This window comes from Schistocerca gregaria, chromosome X (assembly GCF_023897955.1).
Source record: "Schistocerca gregaria isolate iqSchGreg1 chromosome X, iqSchGreg1.2, whole genome shotgun sequence".
NCBI lineage: Eukaryota > Metazoa > Arthropoda > Insecta > Orthoptera > Acrididae > Schistocerca > Schistocerca gregaria.
In genome coordinates, this window is record NC_064931.1 from 437,195,838 (window position 1) to 437,211,727 (window position 15,890).

At 39.5% G+C, this 15,890-nt stretch overlaps 1 protein-coding gene across 4 annotated transcripts in view; it reads left to right on the forward strand.

Annotated features, from left to right (window-relative positions):
• Positions 1-15,890, forward strand: part of LOC126298609 (transmembrane and coiled-coil domain-containing protein 4-like) — a 155,696-nt gene that overhangs the window by 22,220 nt on the left and 117,586 nt on the right. For all 4 annotated transcript variants that reach the window (XM_049990011.1, XM_049990010.1, XM_049990013.1 and 1 more), the window contains one exon: positions 13,947-14,079. In XM_049990011.1, the coding sequence (XP_049845968.1) occupies positions 13,947-14,079 (133 nt within the window). The remainder of the gene's footprint in view (positions 1-13,946; positions 14,080-15,890) is intronic.

A 15,890-nucleotide genomic window follows, 5' to 3' on the forward strand; every position in this document is an offset into this window, starting at 1 on the left:
CAGATGTTGACATTTCATTATTGGGGAGTCCCTTCATCTGCACAAGGGGAAAAAATGCCATAAAATGTTTTTAGTGGACAACTTCCAAAGTTGCCTTGTAGTTTGGTGAAAGCAGTATGGTGAGACAAGGTCAAAATTAGCATTGGAGTTACACGTACATATTTGAGGTTAGAACTGGTTTAGATGCCACTCAAAATCAGAGATAATAAAAGCAATGTGAAAGTGTCAACAAATAGTAACAGAGCATTTCACTTACTGCATATTGCTTTTTTGTGTAGTTATAACTGTACAAAACATCTCGATATGTTTCACGTGATTGAAACAATTTTTAAATGTGTAGCTCTGGGAAGATAAATGAATCTCTTGTAATACACAGTTCAATGCTTCTACACTTTTAAAACAATAGTACTTTTTCCACTGTGTTATGTTACAGTAGTTGCATGCCATATAAACTCCTGTATATATATTTTTGTATCTGTGCCTACCAGTGAAACATTGTACTCCTGGGTTTATTCTGTAGTACATTCTTGTAGATATCTAATTGAAACAGTCGAATATCTGTTTGAATCCTTACTTACTTGGAAGGTATAGACAGTTTCCCAACAATTTTTATATTTTTTAGATGTTTATGAGGATCGTCAGGTATTTTACGGTTGCTTGTTGCAAAAAGACTAAGTGAAGTGCCTCAGTCGCTAGTCATTGGACTCATATTCAGGGCGGCAGGGGTTCCAGATTTCCGTTTGGCTACCCAGGTTTAGGTTTACCATGGTTTCTGTAATTCTCTTAAGGCAAATGGAAGGATGGTTTCTTTGAAAGGACATGGGCAAGTTACTTCCACAACCTGATTGTGTGCACCATTTCTAATGCCCTTAATTGTTAACAGGACATCAAACTCTAATTTACTGTACTTCCTCTTTGTTGCAGTAAGATGATTCCACTGCTGAACTAACAAGTTGGATATGGCTTTTGTGCCAAATGAAAGCTAATTTTAAGGAAATAGTACTCAAAAACAGAACTAATAGGAAGTTTCCTGACAGATAACCCTTACAAGCACAGTTAACTGAAAACTTGGCATTTTAAGGAAGTTTCCTGACAGATAACCCTTACAAGCACAGTTAACTGAAAACTTGGCATTTTAACTTTGTTGGAATTTTGGGAGTAGGTTTCAGAATGAATCTAATCTTAGTTTGGACATATTATAGCCATGTTTTTGTAATGATAATTTTTCCTTACATTGAAACCATGATAAATGTTTGCTATGCATACAGGGTGTAGTCAAATCCGTTAAACTGTAAGTTGGTGATGTTTTTGATATATAAGTGATGTTTTTGATATATATAAAGAATATTAGAGTGAATTCCATGCAAAACATTTTGTAAGATATTTGTACAGTAGCTTTAAGTCAAAGCACTATGTCAATTCTTTTCCTCTTTTCTTCAACCTGTTTCATTCCTTCCTTTTGGGGAAAAGGGCAGCAATTTTAAGGTAATCTGTACGCATTTTTTTCATACTAGTTCTTACATGGATGACTGTGGTGCTAAAATGGTAAGTCTCCCAAGTCACCTTTGAGGATTGTGGGAGGATAAAAGATGACTTGATAGAATTTCTTTTTGATGTGATGAATGGCAAACCACTCTAAATGTGGTCAGATGTAAGCTACTGAAGACAGTAGAAAAAAATATCCTGTGGTGTTCAAAGACACTACTGATAGTGAGCTGCTTGAGACAGTCATGTATATTAAATATGTAGGTATAACATTCCAAAGCAATGTGAAATGAAACAAACACATAATATGGGTTCTAGAGAAGGCAAATGGTCAACTTCAGTGTAGTGGAAGAATTCTTGGAAACTGTAGCTCATCTATGAATGAGATGGGGTACAGAACTCTTGTGCACCCCATTATTGAATACAGATTGTTTCTGATCCCCAGCAGGTCAGATTAAAGGAAGACATCAAAGTAGTTAAGAGGCGTGCTGCTAGATATGTAAGCAGTAGGTTCAATTGACGTGTGTGTATTAAAGAAATGTTTCATGAACTTGATTGGAAATCCCTGGATGGAAGAAGACATTATCTTTGCAAAACACTGTCGTGAAACTTCAAGAGGACCAGCATCTGCGACAGACAGCAGACTGATCCTTCTGCCACCGTCATGCGCCTTGCATAAGGATAATAAATAAAATCAGGACTCGTACAGAAGCATATAGGCAGTTTTATCTCCCTCACTTCATTTGCGAGGGAACAGGAAAGGGACTGGCTAACAATGGTGCAATGGATCCTCCACCATGCACCATATGGTGGCTTTCAGAATGTGTATGTAGATGCAGAATTGATGATTTATTTGAAGGGAGCTTAGAGCACAGCCCTAGAATTCAACTTAAAGCTAGTGGAAACTTCAAAATACATACGCTAGAGTCACCTTCATTTTACTACAGTAAGTATGGCCTTCAATGTCCTGGAGTGTAGCAGATAGCTGTCAGATTAGCCTCAAAACTGCTGCACTGAGTGAGATGGTGCAATGTTAAGGTACTAGATTCACTTTCAAGAGGATGGTGGTTCAAATTCACTTTAATCAACCAGATTTAGGTTCCTCCAAAGGCAGAAACCAGAATGATGCCTTTCAAAAGGGTATGTTCACTTTCCATTTACATCTTTTCCCAATACAAGCTTGAACCCTGTGTCTATTGACCTTGCTGTTGATGGGATATTAAACCCTAATCTTTCTTCTTTTAAGGCATTGGTCAGCATGAGAATTTCACCCTCCAGCTCTCTAGTGTGCATCGTCTTTTTGTCAGTCCTGGTATTGTAATCACCTGTGGCGGTAATAAGTTTATGTCAACACTCCAGTTGGGAATCTTTGCTTCTCTCATGGCTGGTGCTCCCCACTACTGCCACTGGCAAGGTTTGCTGAGCTCTCGTGGAAAGGGGAAAATTTTACTAGCTTACCCCACCTGGCAGTAGAATGGAGGCATGTCTTGTGTCCTTCTCCACTTAGACTTCTTGACATTGTCTGTGCCAACGGTGTTTGCCTGGTGATGACATGTTAGTATTGATGTTCCAGTGGCGGCTCACTGCTTTGCTTGTGGCTAGTACCCTGCAAACTGAAGGACATTGCTAGGTTATCCCTCTACCTTTGTAGGGCACAGGCATGTCGTATGTCCTCAGTTTGGTCTTCTCAGCTTCCTCAGTGCTAGCTGAGTTGCCAGTTGTTTCCCAAATCTGATGTATTACTGTTTTATGTGGAGCGTTTCCATATTGCACAACCAAGACAATCCCTGTAGAACAGCCTTGATTACTGGGATATTTTTCTTCTGTTGCTCAGGTGTTGTGTTGACTTATTTGGCCACTGTTCCTTTGTTGCCCTTAAAGTCATACTGGTTTTCAGCCTTTACATTGATGAATGTCATTGTTTGTAGACCCAGGGAGATGAGGAATGTTTAACTGGGGAGAACTTCTATGACTTTGATGATAATGACATAGAAGATTACTGAAATGCCAAGCATCCTACGAGTTTGCCACAGAACTCCAGCCAACCTTCCCTTGCCTTGAATGTGCAATGGAGGGACATGTGTTCACAGTTTGCAGTGGTCTTGCTCAGTGATCCTTGAGTCATTTGTCTGTTTCAACCATCTGTTTATGTGCACATTGCAAGCTATGTCATATTTAGCAAATTTGTCAAAGTTCTTCTCAGTTGAGCTTCACACCTTGTTTCCATGAGCTTTAGTCAGTCATGAGTAATTTGTAGTGTAGGTTCATTGATAAGTCGACTCAGAGACTAGCACCACTGATGGTCCTGTCCTTTGAGCATCTTTCCATATCCAGCACTTAAGGCCTTATCCATACTGCATACAGAAAAGTGACAATTTGCTTTCACATCCAACACAGTAAAAATAGCAATTTTGTTGAGCTAGTACAGCATTTGTCTATCTGCTCAGCTCTCCCCACTGAGACTGGCAAAATCACCTTCATTCTTGAATGCTCAACTGCTGTCCCCAAATCATGGATATTGAGCAGAGTCAGGTCTGATGATGACACATCTTGCTGGATGGCATGCTTGGTGTGCTCTATAGGATTTTTGTCAGATGACTTGGATGAGCCACACAAGTATCCTTCTGTCCATTGTGTTGCAAAAACCATTTTGGCACAATTTGGGCATAAAAATGTGAAGCATTTTCTTTCTGAAGGTATGAGTTGGGTGCGGTTGCTGTAGACAAACAACTGGGCACTTGGTTGGATAGTGGTTAGCTATATTGCATGTAAGTGAGAAATGTTGGTAGATGTATCTGGCACCCCATTTCATCCTCCAGACAAGAATTATTCTTTTACCTGTCTGAATGGTTCTCTGCTGACATTGCCTCATGATTTTCAATATACTTCTACCCTGACATTAGTGTATACCAAAGCGGAATCAGGCTCATCAGTCCAGGTGACCGTTTTGCATGCTTTGAGTATTCAATGGCAGTGTTTATCAGCCCATACTAATCTTTGTGCTCCATTATAAGAATAGGTATATGTGTGTAGTGTTTGGTGCTGTATACTGTATCAACAAAATGGCTCAACATCTATGTGTTTATACTCTGCAAGCCACTTCATGGTGTGTGAGGGAGGGTACTTCTTGTACCACTATTTTCTGCCCTTTTCTGTTCATTCACTAGTGACAAATGGGAAGAATGATTGTCACCAAAGCTCTGTATGAGCTCTGATTTGTCTGATTTTCTTGTTGTGATCATTTTACAAGATGTGGGAGAAGTAATAGGTTGCAAGACACTTCGCAGGACATATAGTCTAGGAATTTCAGTAGTACTCCTCTCAGTGATTTACAACTCCTCTCTTGTAGTGGCTGCCAGTGGATTTTTTTTATATGTCCATAATGCACTTGTGTCTAAAGCACTGCTCTTTGTTGGCTCTTCTCTATCTCTTCTGTTAATTCTACGTGGTAATGGCCCCAGTATGATGAGCAGTGCTGAAGAATTGGTCGAACAAGTGTTTTGTAAATTCTTTGTGCCATGTACCTCTGATGCCCAATGTTCTGGCACACCCACCACACAGCAATGCCCTGTGGGTTGCCGTCATGCCAGAAGCCTGCGGCCAACACTGTTTGACGTCACTGCATCATCCCCTACGGTATGGAGGGCGCCATGATCACTGGACACAGCCAGCATGACTTCGCATCTGCAAAGCCATGTGATGCCAGCCATTTCCAGGTATCCCTACACTGGACGGCCTATACAGGACTACTGCCTGCAGCTCTCAAGCAGAGTGTGCCGCCAAGTCTACCACCGAGTCACAGATACAGCACTACCAAATGAAGAGAATGCTAGTGCACCACTGATTGGGGACAACTGATTCAGACCTTGGAGTGTAATCAATTGTGACAGATTGCGTGCTTTCTCTTGCATCTTTGTGGGACTATATTCACAGGGTGACAGTTATTATTATCAGATCAGTATAATCTCTTGTGTTCTTTGTAGAGATTCAGTTTCTGTTGTTCATGTTTCCTTGTTGCTTCTTTATGCGTGCACCATCCCACAACGGGACACTTCAGTTTGTTTCTTTAAGATTGTCCCGTGAATCTCAGCCTGGCATCTGCTTTTCCTACTACTTGCTTTATGTGGTTATTACACTTAATGTCAATTTGGATTGTTACTCCTAGGTATTTTACATTAGTTACAGTTTCCAGTGATTTGTCACCAATAGTGTAATCATACAATATTGGATTTTTTTGCCCATTTATGCACAATAATTTTTTTTTCATTTACTTTCAGGGTACACTGCTAGTTCATGCACAAATTGTCAATCATGTGCAGGTCTTCTGACATTTCAGTCTTTGTATAGACAACAGCACCATCCACAAATAGCTTCACAAAACTTTTAATGTTTTCTGCTAGATCATTAATATAAATTGTAGATAATAACCGTTGTATTATATTGTATCATGGTATCCACAAAATCATCTTTACATCAGTTAATTTTGTTCCATTAAGAACAAAGTGTTGAGTTCTATCATCAAGGAAGTCCTACATCCAATCACAAATAACACATGAACATGAAACATGTTTCATAATTCTACAATAGATTGATGTCATAGATATAAGCCTATAATTGTGCTAATGTGTCTGATGACTATTCTTGAAAATTGGAATGCCCTGCTCTGTTTTGCCAGTCAGTAGGTACCATTCATTGCCCCTGTGTCCTGTGATAAACTGCTGCTTGAATGGGAGGAAGCTATTTTGAATAATCTCTGTAGAACCCCATAGCTATCTTATTTGGTCCAGCTGCCATTTTGGCATTTGTGCAAGATTTGATTGAAAGGAGGAGCCATATTATAATAATCCATAGTGAAACAATTTTGGAAGACTGAATTTAGTATTATTTCAACTTTCTTTCTGCCATTTTCTGTTTTGGTGCCAGTATGATCACTGACAGACTGAATGTAAGATTTTGATCTGCTTACTAACTTTACTAACAAAAACTTCTTAAGATTTTTAGTCAGACTGTTTGGAAAACTTATACTTTCAAATTCATTGAATGCTTCTTGCATTGCTCTTCTCTCACCCATTTTTTGTTCATTCAACTGCTCATTTTCTCTTCATTCAGTTTTGGTGTGTTTTGGCTTTGCTTAAATTGGAAATGAACTTCTCTTTGTTTTTGCAGCCAATTTCTGACATGTCTGTTGAACCACATTTGTTCATCAAATACTGGTCTAGGGCATATTGAACAATTCTTTTGAATTTTATCCATTTGTGTTCTGCAACTTCATCCTCAGACCTGATAGTTTATGCTGACAACTCAGATAGCCTACAACTTGTATCCCATCACTGTTGCCAAAGAAAAATATTATCCTATTTTTTTAATGTTTTTTGTAATACATGTAGTCATTGATGTTATTACAGCCTTATGAATACTGACCCCCCCTCCTCTCTGTTACCTTATTCAAAATGTTCATGTCTGTTAGTTATTAGGAGGTCTAAGACATTGCCCTAGCATGTTGGTCCTTCAACTATATGCTTGATGTGATTTTCAGAGAAGAGGTTCAGAGTACTCTCACATGTTCCCATTCTCTTGCACCAGTTTTAATTGCATGACTCTCATTTCATAGCCAGGAATTTGAAATTACCCCTATTACAGTCAGCTGATCAGGAAATTTACTCAGAATATTTTCGAAGTTGTCTCTGAAGCTCTGTGTCACTACAGCTCCTGATGCAGATGGCCATAAAAGCATTCAATTACCAAGTTTGATTCATATTTGATTCTCAACTCCACCCAAAGAATTTCACATTCAGAATCTGTAAAAATCTTACAACATCTGTACTACACTATTGTTCTTTATAGTAATAAATACAGTGCCATCATGTGCAATATACTTTCCTATCTGAATTTAGGATTTCATTTTTGTTCATTTCTGATTTCAGCCAATTTCTATTCCTAATACCATGTAGACATTATTACTTTTAATAAGTGAGACTAGTTCTCAGGCCTTAACATGGATGCTCATGCTGTGTAATAACAACACATAAAACATTTTCTCTTTGCAATCTCCAAGGTCAGAGTTCTCCTCTGATAGAAATGTGGCTTACCTGTTTCCAGTTTCGACGCACATTTCATCATCAACACTAACCCAAAAAACGAATCCTTCCCCGTGCACACCACACATACCCTGCTACCCTATTAAGGGGGTTCTATAGTTGTTCACCAAATACTGGAGGTTGAGAAATTCACATCTGAGATTGTCACAGAATACTCTGAGTATCTGGTTTAGACCTTCCATTTGACCCCAAACCAAAGGACCACAACTGACTCTGGGTATGATGCTGCAAATGATAAACTCTGTGTGTGATGCAAGCTACCTTCACCAATCCAGCAAACTTCCTGAAGGAGCCCATCTTGGCCTCAGAGCCCTGTGGATAAGTATCATTCTTGCTGACATGAGCTACTATTTACAGCATGTTGCACCCGTTGCATTCAGTAGCTGCTGGCAGAGCGCCTCCACTTCTTAGACAAGACCTCTCAGAAGGCACACTGAGCCCACACTGGCCTTTTTCCTGATCTACCTGATATTTCATTGAGGGACTCAATACCCATCTAACGGAGCTCTGTGACCCAGAAATCCGCCCACTTTGTTTGTCCAGACTTAGCTGGAAAAATGGCCACTGGTCTAACAGACAAAGCAATCCTGTGCTTCATCAGACGTGTTATGAACATTGTGTAGCCCCTTGTACTTGTTTCTTTGGTGTAAGGGGAGCAGCCATACGGCCAGTTCGCACTCGCACTTTCTGCCCAGAAATATGTGAACCCACCACTGTCCACCATCCTCCCTTGAGTGGAGAAAAAGCGGTTCAGATGGTGCACGTCAGGAGACATTGTGGTTTCCAGGGGATTCCAGCAGCACAAGAGGTGTTGCTGCCTTTGACACCGGTGACCCAACTTTGTCACACATTAGGGCAGCAGAAGAGCCTGTTGACCAAGACCAATGCAGCTTCTAGCTGTTTGTGGACAGCAGTCAACTCACCTTGCGTCAACACAGAACAAGCGCAGTATCAGTGCACTTCGTAGTATGTAAAAGCTATATAAAATGACAAACAAATTTACTAACCAGTCAGTCAGGGACTTGTGGAAAAAAATAAGGGAACTACAAAGGTTACATAATTCAAGTAAATAAAGTGACACTGTCCCTCACAGTGATGGAAAATTGCACTCAAATTTAACTCCCTCTACACTAACAATAAAAAAAATGGCAGTCATTTACAACAAAATAAATAACACAACCAAAAACAGATAAATAAACAGGTACTGTTAACTTCTACCCGGAAGAATGCAAAAATATTACTAAACTAAATAATGTATATGAATAGTAAGCTGCTGGTGCTAAGTTCCACACTGCTCTGACTTGAGCTTTACGTGGTTCGGCTGTCCATCAGTTGGCATCCAGCATTGATTTAACAAGTGATTTCCTGTACTGTGGCTTGTTTATCCATTTTTATAATCTATGATCACTGATTGCAAGCCCTGTCCTCAGTATCTTGTTGCCCACAGCTGTTAAACCAAATAAAAGTACTCACATTACTCCCTTGACATGATGGCACTTGAAATGCACAGTGACTGCACAACCCCAGAATTGGGTGTGTTCATGCTTTTAACTCTAAAAATTTGGCCAGGATGGAATGTGCTCATACTATACATCTTATACGTCCTGCAGCTACCAAGCACAAGGTGTGATAGCATCCCATTGATGTGATGAAACTATTCCATTTGCTGTGGTGATGAGTATTCTCTCCTACACCATGACTATCTCTAATTCAGTTGATCATATTTATGTGTGTTTAACCCCGTGTAACACCTACCCACCTTCAGTGTTCTGGTTTCCTCTCACATCCCAGATTGTTCATTTCCACATGATTGCGCCATGATGATAACCTTCCAGGAATTCCTTACCTTCTACTTTACCTCATTTTCCTTACCAAGGCCCCTTTCCAGTAAGAAAATCCTTATTATGGATGAAGGAGAAACCATCTGCAGTCTCAAGACTTTATGACCACACCTTTTTGCTACAGAGAGAAACTCCACTGTTATTGTGATGAGCCATAATTATTACATGGCAGAAGATCTCAGTCAACTATTTTACACATTGACATACAAACCCTTTTATAGAATCCCATCCCAGAAGTCCAACATGACCTTCAGTGCCTGCTCAAATCCTAAGTTCCATTACGTACCGACTGTTCAGTACATTTATTGTGTGGTGATTGGTTATTTTTATTTATTATATTATGTATATTCCACCAATGCTTTTCTGATACTATAAAAATTCTATACTTACTTAAGTTTTTGTAATTTACTTCTTACTTGTAGAAAAACTAATACATGAGATTGGTTAGAACTATGAAGCATTTATTGAAAAAGATGCTGTAGCCATTCAGCTCTAGTAGTTTACAGGAAAACATTACTGAAGTGGAAGCACTGTGTTACATTGTATGCAGGTTGGCATTTCAGAAAATTATGTTTGGATTTATATGCATTTTCACAAAGTTCTTTTGGCTAAAAGCACGTTGCGTGCCAAGGGAATTGATTGTTTATTCTTAGTGTACCATAGCTGCCCAGGTATTGTTGCATACTGGAATGGTAATGATGCATTAGTGTAGTTCAAACAGTTGTTGCATGTTTGGAAATATTTGTGATGCTTTACTTTGCTGAGGTCAACAAGTGAAAGTCCATCGGTAGTACTTGTTTTCACTTACAACTGGTCTTGGATTTTATATAATTTTTGGCTATTGTGGCATTTTTCAGGACTATCTGCACTTTGGGAACTTAATGCAGTTTCCATGTTCATTCAGAACTTCTTTTCTTTCATTTTTTCTCTGAGTGGTACATTTTATATTAGTTTGGGAAGAAAGAAAGCTATAATACTATAGAAACAAGCCATGTTGGTGTTTTGGTTGCTTTCCCTAAACTCTGATAATGTTTAATTTATCCACTTGTTTTCTTTGTGATATACTTTTCTCCCAAGCCATCCGCTATAAAAAAAGGTCCAGACATCTATGATATGTAAAACAAATACTGCTAATAATAGTATGATTAACAACTACTCATGCCATTGAGCTGTGCCTGCAGTATTGACAATGCCATCATTCTCATGGCAGTCTTTGGTAGGAAATAAAAGCCCTATGCTGTTAGTATGAGAAGTTGTGAATGTAGCACTCTTGATATTGCACTTCGAGTTTTTCCACTGGCATTCTAGGAAAGAAAAGTGTGAATTAAGTGACTGTAGTGGCAGCTAGTGACAGTGAATGACTAAATGGTATTGTGGCTTTCAGCACATAATGACTTTTCATCTGAGGAGGCATTGTGGAATGAAGCTAGTATTGGTGACAGGAGTGAACTATAATCATAATGTAGTATATATAGGAAGTTAAAACACAAGAACATTACACTAACGTGACAAAAGTCTAAGAGACCTCCAAATATGTTGGACTTCCTTTTGCCCAGTGTAGTGCAGCAACTTGATATGACATGGACTCAGCAAGTTGTTAGAAGTCCTCTGCAGAAATATTCAACCATGCTGCCCCTGTAGCTGTCCAGAATTGCGAAAGTGTTGCCAGTGGTGGTTTTTGTGCACAAGCTGACCTCTAAATTATGTCCCATAAATGTTCAGTGTGATTCATGTCGGGTGATCTAGGTGGCTGAATCATTCACTAAAATTGTCAAGAATGTTCTTCAAACCAGTCACAAACAATTGTGGCCGGTGACATTACATCGTCGTTTTGGAACGTGAAGTCCATGAATGGCTGCAAATGGTCTCCAAGTAGCCAAACAAAACTGTTTCCAGTCAATGATCAGTTCATTTGGACCAGAGAACCTATCCATTCCATGTAAATACAGCCCACACCATTGTGGAGACACCACCAACTTGAACCATGGCTTGTTGACAACTTAGGTCCATGGCTTTATGAGGTCTGCAGCACACTTGAACTCTACTATCAGCTCTTACCAATTGAAATTGTGACTCATCTGTCCAGGCCACAGTTTCCAGTTGTCTACGCCCTGACTGATCTGTTCATGAGCCCAGGAGAGGCACTGCCGGTGATGTCATACTGTTAGCGAAGGCACCTGCATCAGTTGTCTACTGCCATAGCCCATTGACACCAAATTTTGCCATGCTGTCTTAATGGATACATTCATTGCATGACCCACATTGATTTCTACAATTATTCCATGCAGTGTTGCTTCCCCCCCCCCCCCCCCCTCCCCCCCATTGACAACTCTAGACAAATGCCGCTGCTCTCAGTTGTTAAGTGAAGGCTGTTGGCCACTACATTGTCGATGGCGAGAGGTAATGCCTGAAATTTGGTATTCTTGGCACACTCTTGACACTGTACATTTTGGAATATTCAGTTCCCTAATGATTTCCAAAATGGAATGTCCCATGTATCTAGCTCCAACTACCATTCTGCATTCAAAGTCTGTTAATTCCTGTCGTGCAGATATAATCATGCCGGAAACCTTTTCACATGAATCCCCTGAGTACAGATAACCGCTCTGCCAATGCACTGCTCTTTTATAACTTATGTATGCGGTACTACCGCCACCTGGATATGTGCATATCGCTATCATAAGACTTTACCTATAGAGGCAGCATGACTCGGTGTACTTCCAATGACATGTTGATTCCATGACATGTCAAATTGCTGCACAATGCCGAGCAAAACAGGTCCAACACAGTACTGGGAGGTGTCCCATGACTCTTGTCACTGCAGTGTAGTTTCTGCTGGTTTCTTGCCAGCATTTGACTGCTGGAAAAGGGGATATGGTGGGCATGATTCAAAAGGTTATAGGAAATGTCCTGATGGGCTGAAATTACTTGTTGTACTTACTCAGATTGCTCAGTCAGAAGAGTGCTGCCTTTTATGAGCAAGTATCTAGAATTAAATTGTTTCTAAGACTCACTTGTAATCTGTCAGAAAGTTTGAATGTACTGTTATGTTTTCTACAGATATATTATCTCAAGGAAAGAGGAGTTGAACTTATGACTGCATCAAACTATGGCTTATGTCTGTTGCAAAACATATAAAGGACATCAAATGTGCACTGAAATACTTTCATAATACGAGACAAACTGCTATCTATGAACGCAATGACTCCTGAGAAGGGTACTTGTGAGAAGACAGACGTGATATCCTGTCCTCAAGCTCCCATGCTGCATTCAAATGGGACTCGCCCATATACTTTGAAGACATTGCAAAATTTCATGATGGTGGTGGAAAATCCAAGTTGAAAAGTATGCAGCTCTAACAATAATAGCCTATCAAATGCTTTAATGTAGTAGTCATGAGCAAATGAAATACATTCACAAAATTAGGGTTATATTCAGCAAATAATTTTTTTTTTCTATTATGGGTGAAGAATGGAATGCTAACACCCAAACCTAGATGCAACCAGTGAGACTTTGAATGGTTTACTTGAGTGTTATGGAAGGTAGGAACCAAAGACGACTAGATAGGTCAGCAGTTAGAAATGACAGAATTTTTGGAGAGGAAAACAACAAACTACAGGAATAGAGAGAATGTAAGAGGATGCAGGGAACAGCATCATCTGTAATAAGACTGGTTTGTTCAGGAGTAAAATTGAGGGTAAATAAAGTACATTATGGGAACAAGGAAAGGGATAGTGGTGAAATGGGCATTTTTGTTACTGTAGGCCCAAAGGATATTTGCAACTGAGACCAAATGGGTATTTCAAGAAAGTGAAGGTACTGGTGAGATAGTCAGCCTACTGTGACAGGCTACATCCACGTATCTGAAAACTACGGTAAAGAGATGGTCAGTGTAGACATTGTTAGTGGTAGACAAGTTAAATCTTTGAAAGTGATGCAAAACTGTTTGCAGAAAGTAAGGGAAGGTTATATAGGGTCTGAAACTGAAACTGGCAATACTCAATTTTATATGAAAACTCTCTGTTGCTTAGGGGATGAATAACAATAGGTTCCAATAGAGCAAACAGATATGGCAACAACTCTGACAAAATCACTGTAATTGACTGTAAGGTACTGCTGAATGTGGTAATTTCCAAAAGGATGAAGGTCTTTATTGGAGTCAGCCTTTTGAAGGGATGTAAATAATAATGTTGGGAGTGTGGGATGGACATTTATGATTATTTCTTAATTGTTATGGAAATGATGATTTGATGGTGCATGGCAGCACACAATTGATCAGTGAACAGTGTGGGGGCTTGACCTGTGTAGATGTTGTTTATGTCTGACAGCAGTTTAAGGTAATGATGGGTATGGGACTATATGTCATCTCTCATATGTTTTTCAAGGAGCAGATGGTAAGTTTGAATAGACACTCTACCTAACCAATGATGATTTTAATTTATGTAGTATTTTAATAACTTGGGTGGTTGCTGTGCGGCTATAGTGTATTAAATTGTAGATACCACTTGTTTTGTAATTTCAGGGGAATATGATGCAAGGATGCGTGTTCTTATTCGTCATGTTGCTGCTGAGCTTATGGTTCCCCAACAGATTGTTGATGAGTGTGAGGAAGCTGTTGTCGAGTGCTTTACTGAAGAGTTCAGAGGAATGTCTGAGTATGTAAACTGTTGCATTCTGTTAGTTTAATTATGATAATGTTAGGCTTTTTATTAGTTTAATGTTGCAGCAGTTAATCCAAGTAAGTTGATTGTGGATGAAAAAGATTTATAGTATAAGTTCCTGAAATAGTAGTACTCTCTGTTCACCGTGACAAAAATGAAACCTGTACGTTTATGAGGGTAATCCCAAAAGTAAGGTCTCCTATTTTTTTATAAGTACATAGACCTGTTTATTTCTACAGTGGTTTACATCAGTTTACAGCTTGAACATTTAGCTATTTTTAACATAATCACAATTTCTGTCGATGCATTTTTGTAGACACTGGCAGTTTTTGTGTGCCCATGTCATACCAGCTCACCGCCATGCTGTTCAGAAAGTTATGAAACTCTTCTTTCACCTCATCATCGGAGATGAATCGCTTTCCGGCCAAATGTTCTTTTAACCTAGGGAGCAGGCGATAGTCACTGGGTGCCAAGTCAGGACTATAGGTTGGGTGGGTGATTATGTTCCACTGAAACTGTCGCAGGAGAGCAACGGTTTGCTGAGCGAGGTGTGGGCGAGCGTTGTCGTGGAGAATGTGTACGCCCTTGTTCAACATTCCTGTTCTCTGGTTCTGAATTGCCCATTTGAGTTTTTTCAGAGTCTCACAGTACCTGTCAGCTTTAATTGTGGTCCCAGTGATTCAGCTCAGGCGACGAGGTGAAAGAAGAGGTTCATAACTTTCTAGACAGCATGGTGGCGAGCTGGTATGACATGGGCATACAAAAAACTGCCACAGTGTCTACAAAAATGCATCAACAGAAATGGTGATTATGTCGAAAAATAGCTAAATGTTCAAGCTGTGAACTTATGTAAACCATCGTAGAAACAAACAGATCTATGTGCTTACAAAAAAATAGGAGACCTTACTTTTGAGATTACTCTCATATTTTACAATAACACAAATAAATTATACCATTCACATTATTAAGGAACTGTCAGAGCATGTTAGCATGCAACCTTTTTTTAAACCTTGAACTGTGTCCTTATCTGTGACAAGTTTCAGAAAAAAATAAGTGCAGTGCAGTGGATAGAGCCGGTGTAAGGCTCAAGTGACCCAAGCCACCACTTGGGGCAACAGGCTGAGAGAGGATGCCGGAGGTCCCCCAACTGTAAGTTTTCCATGCAGGATGTATCACAATTAGTAATTAAAACTGCCATGGGTGAAAGTATACAGGGGAGGAGGAAGTGAGAAGAGGGGAGGGCACCAAATGATAAGTCTTGGGTGGAAAAATGTTCTTGAACTGGCCCTGGCAATGGTTGAGGAGTTTACTACGGTCATGTTCTCACATTATGACTGAAGGCAAAGTAGGTGCCTCTGGAAAAAGTTTTGAACACTAGAAGCAATGAGTGCAGATATGTGTCGACTTTTTTTGCAGCATTTATTTTGTATTAATTTTTATAGATGACATTTCCTGGGAAAGTGCAAAACACGTCTGTTGAAAATTAATTGCCTGCTACCACTTAGGTGATTGATTTTGGTGAAACTTGTCACAGTGCAATAACACAAGTTAAGATTGAAAAGCCGATATGTACTAATATACCTAAAAATGCAGGCATGCATGGTTTTTTTGTGTGACAATAGTAGATTAGTTACCCGCTGCTCTTCACATTTCAAAATCAGTTGAATTATTTGAACCTGTCTAACAACAGGTTTGCAAAAATATCATGTTTTCTCAGAATTCACCTGCACATCTCACTAGTTTCTTGATTTGCAGTTTTGTAATATAATAAAAGTTATCTGTCATAAATAGCAGTCACAATAAGT